The sequence below is a fragment of the Mustela putorius genome, unplaced genomic scaffold (genome assembly GCF_011764305.1).
Source record: "Mustela putorius furo isolate JIRA1106 unplaced genomic scaffold, ASM1176430v1.1 tig00001075_pilon_pilon_pilon, whole genome shotgun sequence".
NCBI classification, from domain to species: Eukaryota; Metazoa; Chordata; class Mammalia; order Carnivora; family Mustelidae; genus Mustela; species Mustela putorius.
In genome coordinates, this window is record NW_025421560.1 from 337732 (window position 1) to 352660 (window position 14929).

General features: G+C 53.1%; 2 protein-coding genes and 1 pseudogene across 3 annotated transcripts in view; 2 read left to right on the top strand and 1 right to left on the bottom strand.

Moving 5' to 3' along the window:
* The window catches only part of CUNH1orf198 (chromosome unknown C1orf198 homolog), a 31586-nt gene extending 20485 nt beyond the window's left edge, over positions 1-11101 (bottom strand). Inside the window, exon 1 of one of the 2 annotated variants that reach the window (XM_013047586.2) lies at positions 10698-11101. In XM_013047586.2, the coding sequence (XP_012903040.2) occupies positions 10698-11039 (342 nt within the window). In that variant the 5' untranslated portion in view covers positions 11040-11101. The remainder of the gene's footprint in view (positions 1-10697) is intronic. The other variant, XM_004776007.3, reaches the window with a different exon arrangement.
* Positions 217-831, top strand: LOC106004063 (60S ribosomal protein L10-like). The gene has a single exon (XM_013047587.2). It carries the CDS (start codon positions 458-460, stop codon positions 758-760), a length of 303 nt encoding a protein of 100 aa, XP_012903041.1. The 5' UTR covers positions 217-457; the 3' UTR covers positions 761-831.
* On the top strand, positions 300-397 carry LOC123393923 (annotated as a pseudogene).
* Positions 11102-14929: the final 3828 nt, after the last annotated feature.

Here is a 14929-nt window from a genome sequence, read left to right on the forward strand (position 1 = left end):
ACCAGACACAAATGTTCTCCTCCTGGCAGAAAAAGTACTTAAAAAAAAAAAAAAAAAAAAAAAAAAAAGAACATCTGTTCTCTGCCCCTAGTCCCAGAATGCATATTTGCATAAAATCTCCAGCATTTACTTGACTATTTGGTAAAGAATGTATACCCGAGTGTTCTAAGGTCTCTGGGGGCCTCAGACATTTGTACTTTTGGAGGCTACACCCAGCAGGGTGCTGGAGCGGGCTCGTACCAATTCGCGGGACCATCAAATGTTCAGGCGTTTTTTGAACCTGCTGTTAAACACAGCCACTGCTAAAAATTAAGTTACATAAGCACAGTTAAAACACACAGTATTCTATGCAGCCTGTTGATTGTATGGGTTTCCGTAAGGGACCTTGGAGACAGCCCTTTCAGTGGATGCTGAGGTCTGACCTCATAGCTATCTCCAGTTTAGGCTGCACACAGCTATGCGCGGTGCCTTTGGAAAGCCCCAGGGCACAGTAGCCAGGGTCCACATTCGCCAAGTCATCATGTCCATCCGTACCAAGCTGCAGAACAAGAAGCCTGTGATTGAGGCCCTACGGAGGGCCAAGTTCAAGTTCCCTGGCTGCCAGAAGATCCACATCTCCAAGAAGTGGGGCTTTACTAAGTTCAATGTGGATGAATTTGAAGATGTGGTGGCTAAAAAGCGACTTGTCCCAGCTGTCTATGGAGTAAAATACATCCCTGACTGTGGCCCCTTGGACAAATGGAGGGCTCTGCACTCCTGAGAACCTGGCACTATCCCATCCTGTCATATTCATGCCCACCAATAAATCCAACTTCCTGTCAAAAAAAAAAAGAAGGGGCACCTGGGTGGCTCAGTTGTTAAGTGGCTCAGGTCATGGTCCCAGGGTCCAGGGATCAAGCCCTACATTGGGCTCCCTGCTCAGTGGGAAGCCTGCTTCTCTCTCTCCCACTCCCCCTGCTTGTGTTCCCTCTCTCGCTGTGTCTCTCTCTGCCAAATATATCAATAAAACCTTAAAACAACAACAACAACAACAAAAAAAAAAACACCACACAGTATTAGGGGGCGCCTGGGTGACTGAGTTGGTTAAGACTCCTGGTTTCAGCTCAGGTCATGATCTCGGGGTTAGGAAATCGAGTCCCACATGGGGCTTTGCACTGAGCATGGAATCTGCCTGAGACTCTCTCTTGCCCTCTCCCTCTCCCCTCCCAAATTAAATTAAATAAAATCTTTAAAACACATACATTGTCTTAAAAACAAAAATAATACACTCCATACCCACAAAGGTGGTGGATGTGGAGAGCGTGGAGCCTTCCTGCGCTGTTGGGGGAAATGTGGGAAACAGTGTGGCAGCTCCTCAGAAAGGAATTAAACACAGAATTGCCATCTGATCGAGAAGTTCCACTCCTGGAGCTGCAGCCACAAGAAGCGAAAGCAGGCACTCGGACAGGCACCTGAACTCCAGCACCTGCCGCAGCATTAGGCATTGGTGGCCAGAATGTGAAATGATACCAGTGTCCAATGATGGCTGAAGAAACCAAAGGTGGCAAATCCGTACATAGAATCCCACTCAGTCTTCAAAAGAAAGGGAACTCTGACGCCGGCTACAATGGGAATGAACCGTGAGGACATCCTGCTAAATGAATACGTGAGCCACTACAGGGCAAATGGCACGTGACTCCACTTCCCTGCGGTGCCCAGACTCAGGCACATGCATGGAGACAGAAAGCAGAACGGAGCTACCTGGGGAGGGAGAAATGGGAAGTTACTGTTTAATGGATTCAGAGTTTCTCGCCGAGGGGATGGGAAAGTTCTGGAAATGGACAGTGGTAATGGCTGCACAGCAGTGGGAAAGTACTCGATGTCTATTTAAGAAGGCTTACAATGGTTCGTTTTATGTTATATATATTTTCCCACAATAAAGGAATCTGAAAAAGCAACATTCGGCATAAGCCCAAACATACAACATTCTGGAAAAGGCAAAATTATAGAGACTGTACAAAGATCAGCGGTTGCCCGAGTTGAAGGGAAGGCAAAGCCCAGAGGATTTTAGGGCAATGAAAACATTCTGAACCCTACTGAGTCATGGACACTTTTCTCAAAACCCACAGGACGCACAACATCAAGAGTAAACTCCAAGGTCAGCCATGGACACGCCCATGTGTCGATGTCGGGTTCATCCACGGTTAACAAAGGTCTCACTCAGGGGGCCGATGCCGGCAGTGGGGGAAGCTGGGCACGTGTGGAGGCCGGGATTTGCCTCGGCTTCTCTGAGAACCTGAAACTGCTCGCACACACCCTGCTCCTCCGTGGGTCCCCAGGCAATCAGCCGGGCTCTGGGTCAGGGTCCTCGCCCCCACTCCCTGGGACCACACGCTCAGCAGTTACCCACACACCCCGGGCTGCGGCCGGCATCGCACACGCAGACACTCACCACCTTCAACTGAATGTAAAGGCCGCAAATGAATTTTTGGTCATTTTGCTTTTGAAATTACTTAGTTACGGGCACCTTAAGTCATTGGTTACAACTCCTCTGTACCAGTCATGACTCTTCCAAAATCATTCCAAAGTGAGAAACTCCAGACTCCATGTTGACTGCAAAGATGGCAAAATTTTACAGATCCTAACTGTTCCTCTTCATGAACGGGATTCGAGACTACTGAGCCTTTGTGTTTTTATAACTTTCTTTCCACCTTCAAGGCCTGGCCCATGAATTTTACCGTTGTGACTCAAGTGCGGGGCCAAGAGCCCCTGTGGACGGCACTGTCTGTTCTGGCTGCCCCGTGGGGGCCCCCGGGGTCTGCCCCAGGAAGAAAGCCAACCCAGATGTACAGGCTTTCTCCCACTGTCCAAAGCCAGGCCTCGAGCAGCCGGCACACAGGAAGCAACCCCCTTCCTGGAACATTTGAGGGCGCGCACTTCAGAGACCCTGTGGCCGGTGGGCAGTCCAGCCTACACTCTGGGCCCGTCTGCCACCTTGGCCTGAACAAACCGCACCTGCCCAGTGTACGCCCTCTTGGGGCACACCTGTCCCAGCTACTCCCTGATGCCAACCCACCCCCGGTTGCCCCCGGTGAGCATGTGGCCACAGAGCCACACCGCGCTGCCTGCGCCTGCTGGGCTGCAGGGCTTGCCCACCCCCCCGCCTGCCCCGTCCACCCCGCATGCAGAGGCACCCTCGGTCAATACCGCCAAGTGGGTCCCACTGTCCCCAAACAGGGACTCCTACGAAAGCAAGGCAGGGTTCAGGCAGCTCTCCCGAGAAACCCCAGGTTTTCGGGCCCAGCTCGCTCCCACTCTACTTCGGAGTGGGCAAGATCCCGGCTCTGGGCTTAGTATAACCCACCAACGCGAAGTCACAGTCTCCTATGAAGGCTGCAGGGCTCCAGCATAAGAAGAATCACATCCAAAAACGCGTTTGTCTTCATTCTCCCCAGCATTTGAGGATCACCTACGCGCAGCTGCAGCCACGCCCTAACAGCACCCTGGCAGAACTACTGTAAGCCCAGCCCGACCAGCCCACACCCGCACCTGCTGGGGCTCCGACGTCCTCAGGACGACGGAACAGGTGCGCAGTTCGCTAATCTCAGGGTGATGGCAGCTGGAACCCCAACCACGGAGCGTTCCCGCCACAGACCCGAGAGATTCAGAAGCAGCGGCACCATCCTGGAACACTGCTTGGTGCTCGCTGGAAGCCTACATCGTCACCGTGCTCCTGAAGCCCATAAATTACAGGACTTCCTAGCTGACAGTGGCATCTTGACTTAAAGGTCAGAAATTTAAAGAGAGTCTGGGTGGCTCAGTTGGTTAAGCGCCTGCCTTCAGCTCAGGTCATGATCTCGGGGTCCTGGGATGGAGACCCCACATCAGGCTCCCTGCTCAGCAATGAGTCTCCTCCTCCCTTTGCCCCTGCTCTCCCCCTCCCCCTGGCTAGTGCATGCTCTCTCTCTCAAATAAATAAAATCTAATTAAAAAAAGGTAAGACATTTAAACTGTAAATACTGTAAAAGCAACCAGGCTCAGACAGCAGAGCCTGGGGAAGAGGACAGAAATGGCCCTATGCTGCTGACTGTCTCGGTCTTCTAGTGACGTCCGGTGGCCCAGTGGCCCGGACTCCCGGGCACCCCTGCACGGGGCACGCTCTTCCGGGGGAGCTGTCTCGTGTCAACCTCTACCTCGAAGACGCAGGAGTGCAGTAAGAACAGGTGAAGCAATCCCATGCCTTGGCATGTAACCAAACAAGCTGAAACGTTACATCCACACGAAAACCTGCACACTGACTTTTCCAGCAGCTTCATTCATCATCGCCACAACCCGGAAGCCATCGAGGCATCCCTCAGCAGACGAATGGATAAATAAGTGACGGGAGTATTACTCAGCGCTAGAAAGAAATGAGCTATCGAGTCCTGAAAAGACACAAAGAACCTTCAGAGCACACTACAAACGGACAGAAGCCAATGTGAAAAGGCCACAGACTAAAGCTCCGACTATACGGCGCTCTGGAAAGGGCGCAGCTACGGACACAGTACGTGGCTCAGCGGTTGCTGGGGGTGGGGGAGGGGATGGAGGAAGAGGCAGAGCACAGAGGAGTCTCAGGGAACTTTCTAACAATGGATGCGTACCATCATGCGTCTGTCCAGACCCACCAAATGCGCACACTGAGAGGGAACCCTAACGCAGACTACGGACTCCGGGGGAGGCTGATGGGCTAATCAATGTAGCTTCGCCCACTGTAAGGGATACAGAACTCTTGGAGGATGGGGGTGGTGTTGGCAGCAGGGGAGGTGGTCCATGGCGGCGGTGGGGGCGGGGACGGGAACGATACAAGAAACCTCTGTACTTCCTGCTCCGTTTTGCTGTTGCCCTAAAGCTGCTCTCACGAAGACAGTTTACTAAAAAACAAAAGTGGGAGAGGGAGGACAAATGATGACAATATGCCTCCCACCCGCTTTTTTTACCAATGGCTTCTTTTTAGGGACTTTTATTTATATATTTATGGAATCGATGCTTCTGCCTCTGGCATGTAATATATTTAACTCTGCTGAGATAGGAGGGTTTCCATAAACGCAAGGACAAAACCTGCAGCCCAACGAGAGAGAAACAGCTAGGGCTGAACCAGTGGGCACGCTCCACCGTGAATACAAATTCAGAAGCCCGGGCCCCTGAGGCCAGAGCCGGAACGAAAGCTCGGTGTCCTCCTGGTAAGAAGTGCAGGGGAGGTGGGAGACACTTCGACCATAACAAACAGAAAATGAGGAGGACATTTCAACAAACAGAACTGGCCTTCATGCTTTTTTTTTTTTAATGGATTTTTCTCCAGTATTAAAAGAATCTTTTGCTTAAGAGTGTGAAAGTGATTCCTGCCACTGAAAGGGCCCCAGATCTGCCAACATGCTTCTCACCTCTGCCCCAACCCTCTCTGTGCGACAGTGAATCAATCACTGAATTTCTTTCCAAAACCCGTTCCGCAGCAGCCCCTGGGTCGCCCCCACACCTAGGGGCCAGGGAGAACACCTATGTGGCTGCCTTAGCTCCCAGGGCTCATCTAGTCAACACCCTTCCTCCCCTACGTTGGGTAGCAGGCCAGGTGCTCCTCTGGGCAAAGAATCATCAGTTCAAAAGGAGAAGCCTGCGGGAGAGGCCCTGCAGCCTCCCCACCACGGCCCGTGGAAAGAGATCTGGGCTCGTGGCCACGTTCTCAACTCCGGTCCAGAGCCAGGCACAGAACCCCAGATGCAAGGACACAGAAAGCCACATGAACCTGCTCATCTTTTCTAAAAACCGTCTGGACTCCACCAGACGGAAGGTGGGAATCATAATTATACATTCCACTTTCCTTAAAAAACAAATCCAAAATACTGAGAAAGTAACTCTCAATTTTCCTCATTTTTTTTGCTAAAGGCTGACAAAAAGGAAAAGGCCAAACTGTTCCAGTGGAGGGGGAAGAGGTGCCCGCATGTGTGACAGGTCCTGTATCAGGACCCCATACGGCCAAGCAAACACAAAGCTAATGAGTTAACACTCGAGGAAAGTTCTGGAAGGAAAACGACCAACTGCTTCGCAAAGCTGCTTCTGCAGTATTTGGATCTTTTCACAGTAACATGCAAATACATTATCTTCTATACCCTACAGTGATTTTATTGGCTTATTTTTAAAAAAAAACAAACATCTAGGGGTGCCTGGCTGACTCAGAAGAGCGTGTGACTCTTGCTCGCGGGGTCATTGAGCTCCAGCCTCACGCTGGGCATAGAGGTTACTAAAAAAATAATAATAAACTTAAAAAAAAAAAATCTGGGCTGGCCAGTGTGGACCCTAAAGGAGGGAGAAGCAAAGCAGGCCCTTTGCAGGCGGCCCCTAGGACACTGAGTGGAAGCAGCAGCTCAGCACAGTTTGCTGAGCCGGGATACTCCATCCTGACCCCCAGCCTCTGGAGCACCCTCAGATAACTTCAGGGAAAGGCACTTCAGCCAGCTGGGGACAAGAGCTCGATGCGTGGGGGGGCTGGGCCAAGGTGTGGGCCCACAGAGGCATGCAGAAGGGAGTGCCCTGCAAAGGGTGTCGGGGAGTCAGGGAGGCCCAGGCTCAGCCCCAGAGGAGGAGGGGAAGGCAGAGGGGAGCAGGGAGGCAGCCAGCCAGCCTCCAGATCCCTGCAGTAGAGGAAGGGAAGAGGATGCCTGAGGAGGGACACTTCCTTCCGACAGCAGCTGGTCATGCTAACCTGTTGAAGGGGGGGACATAGCTTTCTGGCTCCGAGGCCCCATAACTCTGTGTTCCGTGGCATGCGAGATCCCGAGCAGGGTCCCTGGGGACTGGCGTGTGGCACAGGGGCAACACCCTTCCTGCCCAGCTTCCCAGCTGCCCTTCCTACCTACTTTGTGGGAGGGGGGGGGCAGCAGGCGTTGGTGGCTTTCTGTTGAAACTGTAGTAGTATCACATGTTCATGGGGTGGGGAGACTTTTTAAGGAGCTGGTGAAGATAATGGACAGCCGAGGCAGCCCTAAAGTGAGAATGCCTCTGGCTTCTAATGTAATGGATTTTGAGAGATATTTGCTGAATTGACTCCCAAGGAAGTAAAAACAGAAAACAAACAGGTCCCCTCAAGGCTTCAGGGCACAAAGGCAGCCAATCTCTCTCCACATCAGGTTGGTCACCCTGGCAAGGGGGCATCTGAGCTCTGACCTTCCTGCCGTACAGACAGCGAGGGTACAACTGAAAACAGATGCCACGGTGTCACAGCTCTCTAGGCAGAGCGGTCCCACCAGAGGCAAGTGTGACCTGGGAGCAGAGCCCCGCCCACACTCAGGGCCACCGAGATCGATGACCATCAGTATGCAGCTGGGTTTCTGCTGACTTGTTCCTTCATACATAAGAACAACTAGACGCTGCTCACATCTGGAGGCTATATTTTTATGATCGGACTTAAAATGTGGGATACAAAAAAGGTTACCAGTAATGGGGGAGAGGGCATTCAAAGAAATGGGTGACGTGCTTGTCCTCCAGGGTAGCTGAAGGGGTGGGGGGGACACCGTCCGAGGCTGATGTGACTGCTGATCTGGAGACAGGCCACATCACGGCCACACTGCGGATAGAACACACCGAAGCTTCAGACATGTGTCCCGAGGCAGATCGCCAGAGGCCACCAGGACAGAGTTCCTTCTCACCTGGACAACCCTGACAGGCCAACCGCCAGGCTTTGCAACAGCAGAAACATATTTCTTTCATGATCGTGATTTTTGCAAGTGGCAACAGAGAGACTAACTTATAACCCGCTTGCCGCCTGAACAACACAGGGCTTAGGGACACCTGTGCCCTTGAAAATCCATGTCACTTCTGACTCCAGAAACTTCACTGACAGCTTAGGGTCAACCAGAAGCCTTACTAGTAAGACAAACAATCGATTAACACATTATTTTGTATGTTATCTGCATTCACTGCATTCTTACAATAAAGTAAGAGAAAAGAAACTGTTATAAAGAAGATCATAAGGAAGAGAAAAATACATCTATGGTACAATATTTCACCCCACAAATCTGCATATATGTGGACACATGCACTTCAAACCTGTGCTGTTCAAGGTTCAATAGCATTCTTAACCAGGAATGGCTGTAACCGTCTTTCAAGCCCGTAGGCCCCTCATGGGCATGATCTCGGCCCGTACCCTGTAAATGCTATTCCCATCACAGAGGCCAGAAAACCCCAGCTCGGGGAGGTTTGTGATTCAGTCACAGTCAAAAAGCCGGTAGATGGGGGAGCCAAAACTCAAACCCAAGACTCTCCGCAGAGCCCAGGGTCCGCCTACTTCGGCCTGAGGAAAGGCGGAAGAATCATACAGTGGCTCCAGAGACAGCTGATTCACCATGAGCACCCAGGCATCAGAAGTCTGTCTGTGGCTGCTGGGGGTGGGCAAGCCAGAGGGGACCTCCCAGGAGCATTCTCCATGCCCTAACTGGCTGTGGAGGCTCCTGGGACACCAGAAGACAGCTCAAGTAGGAAGGCACAAAGGGCCTTACTCGATCTGGTTTGGGGCCCTTCTGGACAAACCTGGGCCACCTATCTGGGCCACTCTGTCCGGCAGTCTCACCGGGGGTCACCCCTACCCCACCCCCCTTACCCATCGCCCCTTGTGCCCGGGAGCCAGTCCTCCTCCATGAACAGCCCTGGGCACAAGACCACCAACTACTCTGGTGCCAACCTCTTGCCAGGTTTGGGGAAATGCATTTTAAACACCCCATGCCATTAAACCACACAGCCACTGCAGGCAAAAACAGACCTCGCGCCACGTTCCTAACTACCTCTCCTCGAATTCAGTGTCCTCTGTCCCTCTGCCGTCTGTGCCAAGTTGGCCAGAGGCATCACAAGGCATCCTCTCAGCCCATTTTCTTAAAACTGAGTTCAATTCTGAAAAACACGGCTGGTCTGCTCCCGGAATGGCACGAAGGTAACTACAGGAAAGATTTCCGTTTGCTTTTAAATCACATCGGGCTTCCAGATCCAGAAACGGGTCAGTCTGGCACCCAGTTCAGGAATCTGAGTACAAAATTAACTTGGCCACATCTTTCCTTATCAGTGATACTGAGCCCTTATATGGCAAGAGCTTTCTGGTGATGGGCAGGCATGTGGATATTCTTACCGGGACACCAAGCTAAGGAAAAATGACCGTCACTCTCCAACATCTGTAAGTACTTACAGGTTTACTTCCTCTCCTCTTTACTTACTCAGGACTTTTCCAAAGAGGGGCTGCTAGCTTTTGCATCACCCAAATCTGAGCACACACTGCAAATGGCTTCATACAGATGCAGATTTCTACACTGAAAATGTTGGTTCTTAAATACATTTTGAACCTGTATCTTCATCCCCCCCAGTACACCACATCCTTGTTTTTCCTGGCAGAGCCCTCTGTGTGTAAAAGTCCAATGCAGACTTTTCTTTGAATTCTCTTAGAATAAGGCAATTTGGGCAACATACTTCTGTCCTTCACACACTCCTCACATTAAAGTGGGTTTACGACCACAAACATTTTATATTAATAAATGTCTCAGCACACTCAAGCCTGAAAATCAGCTTTAAAATGCAGTGTTAACTAGAATCCCTTCCATAATCCACAACACCCTGGGAAAAACTCATCAACCCCAGCTTCCCTCCTGAAGGCTCCCAGGGTTAAAACAGAATGTGGGCTTAATTTGCACATTTCCTTTTTAGACTTCTTGCTCCTTTTGACTTTGCCCTTCATGGTCAAAGTTGAGTGTGAAAGGCCAGATTCTAACGGCACAAAACAGTGCAAATGCGAATGGCGCCGAATGGGTCTCAGTGAAAGAAAAAAGAGAGAAAGACCAGGTTTCTAAGCAGCACTGAACACTCAGGCCTTTGTGACTTAGAAGAAGACATCCCTGAGTTTCTTCTCCTATAGTTCCAGCGTTTCTCCCCTCTCGGAAGTGTGGGGATGGGAGTCTAGATCAAAGACCCAGACATGCCCTTATATGTAGCAAAGGCTTGCTGGAGCCCATTTAAACTCATCCCTTAGTTTTTCGATGGAAAAACGGGGCCCTATGCTCGCCCCCCAAACCAAAGCTTCACATGGTGCTCACCGGTAAAACATCTCAGGGAAACATCCTAACCTTGGAAGGCAGGCACCCCTTCCTTCTTTTTATCCTGCTTGACAGTCTCACTTGTCCCGTACAACTCATCACAAATATTAATGTATATCATTTTCTAAGTGTCTTCCCGGGCAGGCACGGGCTGAGAAGTATTATCTCCGGTTTACCCCGGGACGGGGCAGGGGCGGGGAGAGAAACTGAGGCTCCAGGAGGTTAAGGCACCCCCGGCCGCACAGCCCAAGAGCAGAGTGGATTAGAGCTCGGCTCGCTGGCTTACCATCCCCTGCTGTTCCCACCCGGGTCTGCCTCGTTTAGGAGCAGCCGCCTTCGGCTGCGGGAACTCTCCGGCTCCGGTGCGGCCCAGCCGCGCGGGTCTAGGAGGGGGTCTTTAAAGACCACCTCCTCGCGTCGATTCTCAAACTCCCTCTGGGGCGCCCCGCGGCGGCGGCGCCTTGACGCCCCTCCCGCCCACTGCCATCCCTGCCCCTCCTGCTTCCCAGCCCCTACCCCCGCGACCGGCGGGGGCGACCTGACGCGGGCAGGGGCCACCCGGGCCGCGACGGGGCGCGAGGAGGTGAGAGAGTTGCCGGCCGCGGCCGCACCTACCTCGTCCCCGAAGCGCACCACCTTCTGGCCCGTGGGCCCGCGCAGGCCGGGGAAGCGCGCCAGGTCCTCGGAGTCCCCCGAGTCCCCCGGGTCGCGGGGCGCGAGGGCGCCCGGCCCCACCAGGCACCGGTCGATGATCTCGTCCTGCTGCGCGGGCGGCAGCCGCGCCCACTCTGGCCCGTACTTCTCGCGGATCTTCTCCTTGTCCTGCATGATCTTCCTGGCCATGGGGCTCAGCGACGAGAAGTAGGTGAAGCGCTTCCGCTCCCGGTCGTCCAGAGGCCGGTTCCCGCTCATGACCGCCGAGCGCGAGGCCGCGATCGCCGCCGCCATCGACGCCATGCCCGACCTGGCCGCCGCTCCCCCTTCCCGCACCCCTCCCTGCGCCGCGCCGCCCCCGCAGCCTGGAGCCCCGCCCCTCGAGCCCCGCCCCCCGCCCCCGAGCGCGGAGCCCTTCCGCCCCCGAGCCCCGCCCCCGCCGACTCGGGAACCCCGCGCCTCACCGCCCGGGGAATCACCCTCCGTGCGCGCACCCCGGGGAACCCCGCCCTCCCCCACACCTCCGACGACCCTGCTGTTCGAGCCCGTGCACCCCCGGGACTCTCTGCCACCTCCCCGCCCCGCGGAGCGCAGCGCCTCGCAGCCCCGAGGACCCCGCCCTCCCCTACTCCCGAGGACCCCGCCCTCTCCCGCTCCCGAGGACCCTGCCTCCCGGGCCCACCCACCCCCGGGAACTCCGCCCTCCGCACCCCGAACCCGGGAGCCCCGCCCACCGCGCCCGCCCGACCCGGGAACTTTGAGCACCCCGACCCCGGTACCCCGCCTTCAGCAACCTCCGCACCCCGGGGACCGCCGCGATCCGCACCCCCGGGTACCCCGCCCTCCGCACCCCGACCCCCGAGAATCCCGCCCACCGAGTCCGCCCAACCGCGGGATCCCCGCCCCCAGACCCTCCCACTCCCGGGAACCCTTCCCACCCACCCCCCGCCCTCTCGGGAGCCCCACCCTCCGGGCCCCACGCTCGGAATCCCGCCCCCGAGCCCGCCCACTGCCGAGAACCCCACCCTCCGCGCCCCTCCCCCGCGTCCGGATCGCCCTCCCGCGTGGCAGCCGCTCCCCCACTTTTCAGGGCTCCCCTTGCGCGCCTCAGGGGGCGGCGGGCAATCCCGCAAGTCGGCTCCCGGCGGTCTGTCGGGGCTGCGGGTGGTGACCGCCATAGCGCCACGTGGCCAGTTGTTTGACAAAGGAAACTTTTCTCCCTCGGAGGAGAAGCCGGATTTAGGACCGAGCCACTCGCCGCGTCCTTCCTTTCCGGTCCCTTTCCCTGAGGAGCCTGGGGAGAGAGAACTAGCGTCGGGGCGTTCGCGGAAAATTAGTTCCCGCTGCTCCTAAAAGGACGGAGGAGGGAAACGAAGTGCCCGGTGACTCGCGGCGCCTTTCCCTGGAGGAACTACAGGACGAGCTCAGGGCCGGCGGCCGGCGCACCTGCACCTGGTCTTCCCGCGCGCGTGGAGGTTTCCCCAGGCCGGCTGCGCGGTCGTAGGCATGCTGCCAAAACGCAGACAACGGGACAAGATTCACTCTGGAAACTCAAAAATCAGCAACAGTTCCATGTTCGCAAACGCTGAAAGAGGGCAGAAAGGTTTCATGGGCAGAGAAGCAACAAACATCCCAATACTGGGACCGGGTCTGTCCTTTTGAAGTCTGTCCCAGACCACAAAAATTAAAATTACACAGAGCCCTCATCTCATTCCTATCAGGTTGGGGTTTTTTTGTGTTTTTGTTTGTTTGAGATTTTATTTGAGAGAGAGAGAGAGCATGAGCAGGGAGGGGGAGGGGCAGAAGGAGAAGCCGACCCCCTGCCCTGGCCCCGGGTAGGGGGTCCATCCTAGAACTCCAGGATCATGATCCAAGCTGAAGGCAGATGTCTAACTGACTGAGCCATCCAGGCACCCTCTCAGGCTGTTTTGAACAGGACTGTAAGGTCTCAGATGATGACCTCCACTCTTAGAACAAAAAAAGTTGCATATCAAATTTTACTTAGGGTCTTTCCCTCTAGAGTAAAACTTTGTTAATTCTGAACACAGTCCTAGAAACCACTGGCAAATAACTTGTTTTAAATGTGGGATAGCCTTTCATGTTCTGGCCCAGAAATCCTAAGAAAATATTTTTGGAATGTCATGAACGTGTCAAGTTTACAAGAAAAGATAGTGCTATTGCCAGTGTTACCAGCATAATATATTGAAGCAGTGGGAACAGCCACCAGATAATGGCCTGGGCTACACAGTATGGAGGACTATTTATGAAGCCACCAGATTGAGGAGAGTTTGATATTATTATTCTCTATTTAAACCAGTGCTTGCGTATATGCTAAGTACACTAACCTGAATCCACCGAACCTCAGTGTCTTGTTTACTGCTGGGAACAAGAATGCCCAGCTCCAAGTGAGTGCTCAGTGACTTTATTGAATGAATCATGAATAAATCCATGAATGTAACATAGTTTGCATTATTATCCCTCTAATCCTCGTTTCATAAGGGGTGTGGGTCCTGTTTAAAGATGTTTTCTGGAAATTTAACTAACTGCTTCTAACTTGCTTTGAAATTCACACAGGAAGGGTGTCCCTTGTGGTTTACCAAGCAGTTGCAAAAATAAATGTTGCTTTTATAAAAGCACAACCTGATTAAGTATACTTCAGATCAAATATAACTTATTGCTGGAGAAGTCATGATCTAAATATGATATGGCATAAATCAGGGACATCAGCCCCAGTAGGTGAAGTCCGTGACCTGGGTGATCAGGCGTAACTAAAAGACAACTTCTTCCAGATTATAAGAAGAAACTCATGGGAATTAAAGCTTTCTGGCAAAGACTTGCCTGAATCTTGGGGTGGGGTGGACTTTATATACATATTTAGCTATGTTTGTCATATTTACCTACATAGAAGTTCTGTTGCTGTTAATGTGCGGCTATTTCAAGACTTTGATCTTACTTGAGGTTAAGGGTAGGGTTCGTTTCTGTCGCTCATCCCATGGGACCTCCTACACAGGTGAATGTCAGCTAGGCTCTCAGCACGATGATTGTTGAATGAATTTGTTGTCCCAGTCACTTGAGTGCCCACTCTCCCCGCGGAGATGCCCCACAAGGTACTGGAAAACCATAGGGCAAGCCTTCTGTTTCTAAGAGTTGATGGACCAGCTGTAACATGTAGCGAGTCGGTCGCCAAACCTAGTGGTGAAATTCCAGACACTGTGGCAAACAGATGACCGTTTGGGGAAGGGATCCTTTTGACGACGCGGCGACGGGGCAGGGTACTGGCTGGTGACGCCAGCCTTCCTTACACGCTTCCAGCCTGGATGCAGGCAGGCTCCCTGAGTGTGATGATTCAACCCTGCATCTGTTACTGGTTATTCCAGCTGCTGCCCTGGAAGAGGATTGTTCTCGGCTGTTCACTCCCTCATCCAGAGAGAATGGGCATGGGCCAGAGTGAGCCTGGTTGATTTAGAAGTCTGGTACCCTGACCATTGAAGGACAGCCTTCGTGACAAAGACAAGGGAGAAAGAATGTAAAGACAAGGAGATGAATGTAAAAATCTCCTCTTGGCAGAAAATGTGCTTTGACCACTTTGAGGAGTGGGTTCTTTTTCTAGTTGGAGGGAGTGCTTTCGCTGAGATAGTCATGGTCTGTCACCAAGTCTGGGCAGGTGTGGGGCACTCCCTGTGCCTCCAGGAACACAGTCATCTCCTCTGGGCAGAGCCACATGACCCACATGAGGCTCAAAAGTGGGTCTTTCTCCATTGACATCATATTTTACGTAGCAAGGATGACCAGCTTAGCTCAGCTCTGTGAAAATGCGAAAAGGCCTCTTGAAAATTCCAAAACTCTTCTACCTGCCTGAAAACTTACCAGAGAAAAGCCTCCGAGATTTTTAGCCCTCTATAAGAATCTAAGTAAGTCTCGAAGCAATTGTTCATTCTTTTTTCCCTTCATCTGAAATTCCCACCCCCCCAGCTCCAAAAATAGGAACCTCATCCTTAATTAAGCCCTGGCTCAAATGCCCCCTTCTCCGTGAAGTCCTTGTGACTGCCCACGCTCAAAAGAAGTAAGTAGGCACAAAGGAGACAGTTCCCCTCCTTTACAGCTTGATCTCAGATAGACTTCAGTGTCCCGGGAAGAACAATGCCAACATGTTGTGTCCCCCACCCCCGTACCACCATCCCCAAGTTCATGTG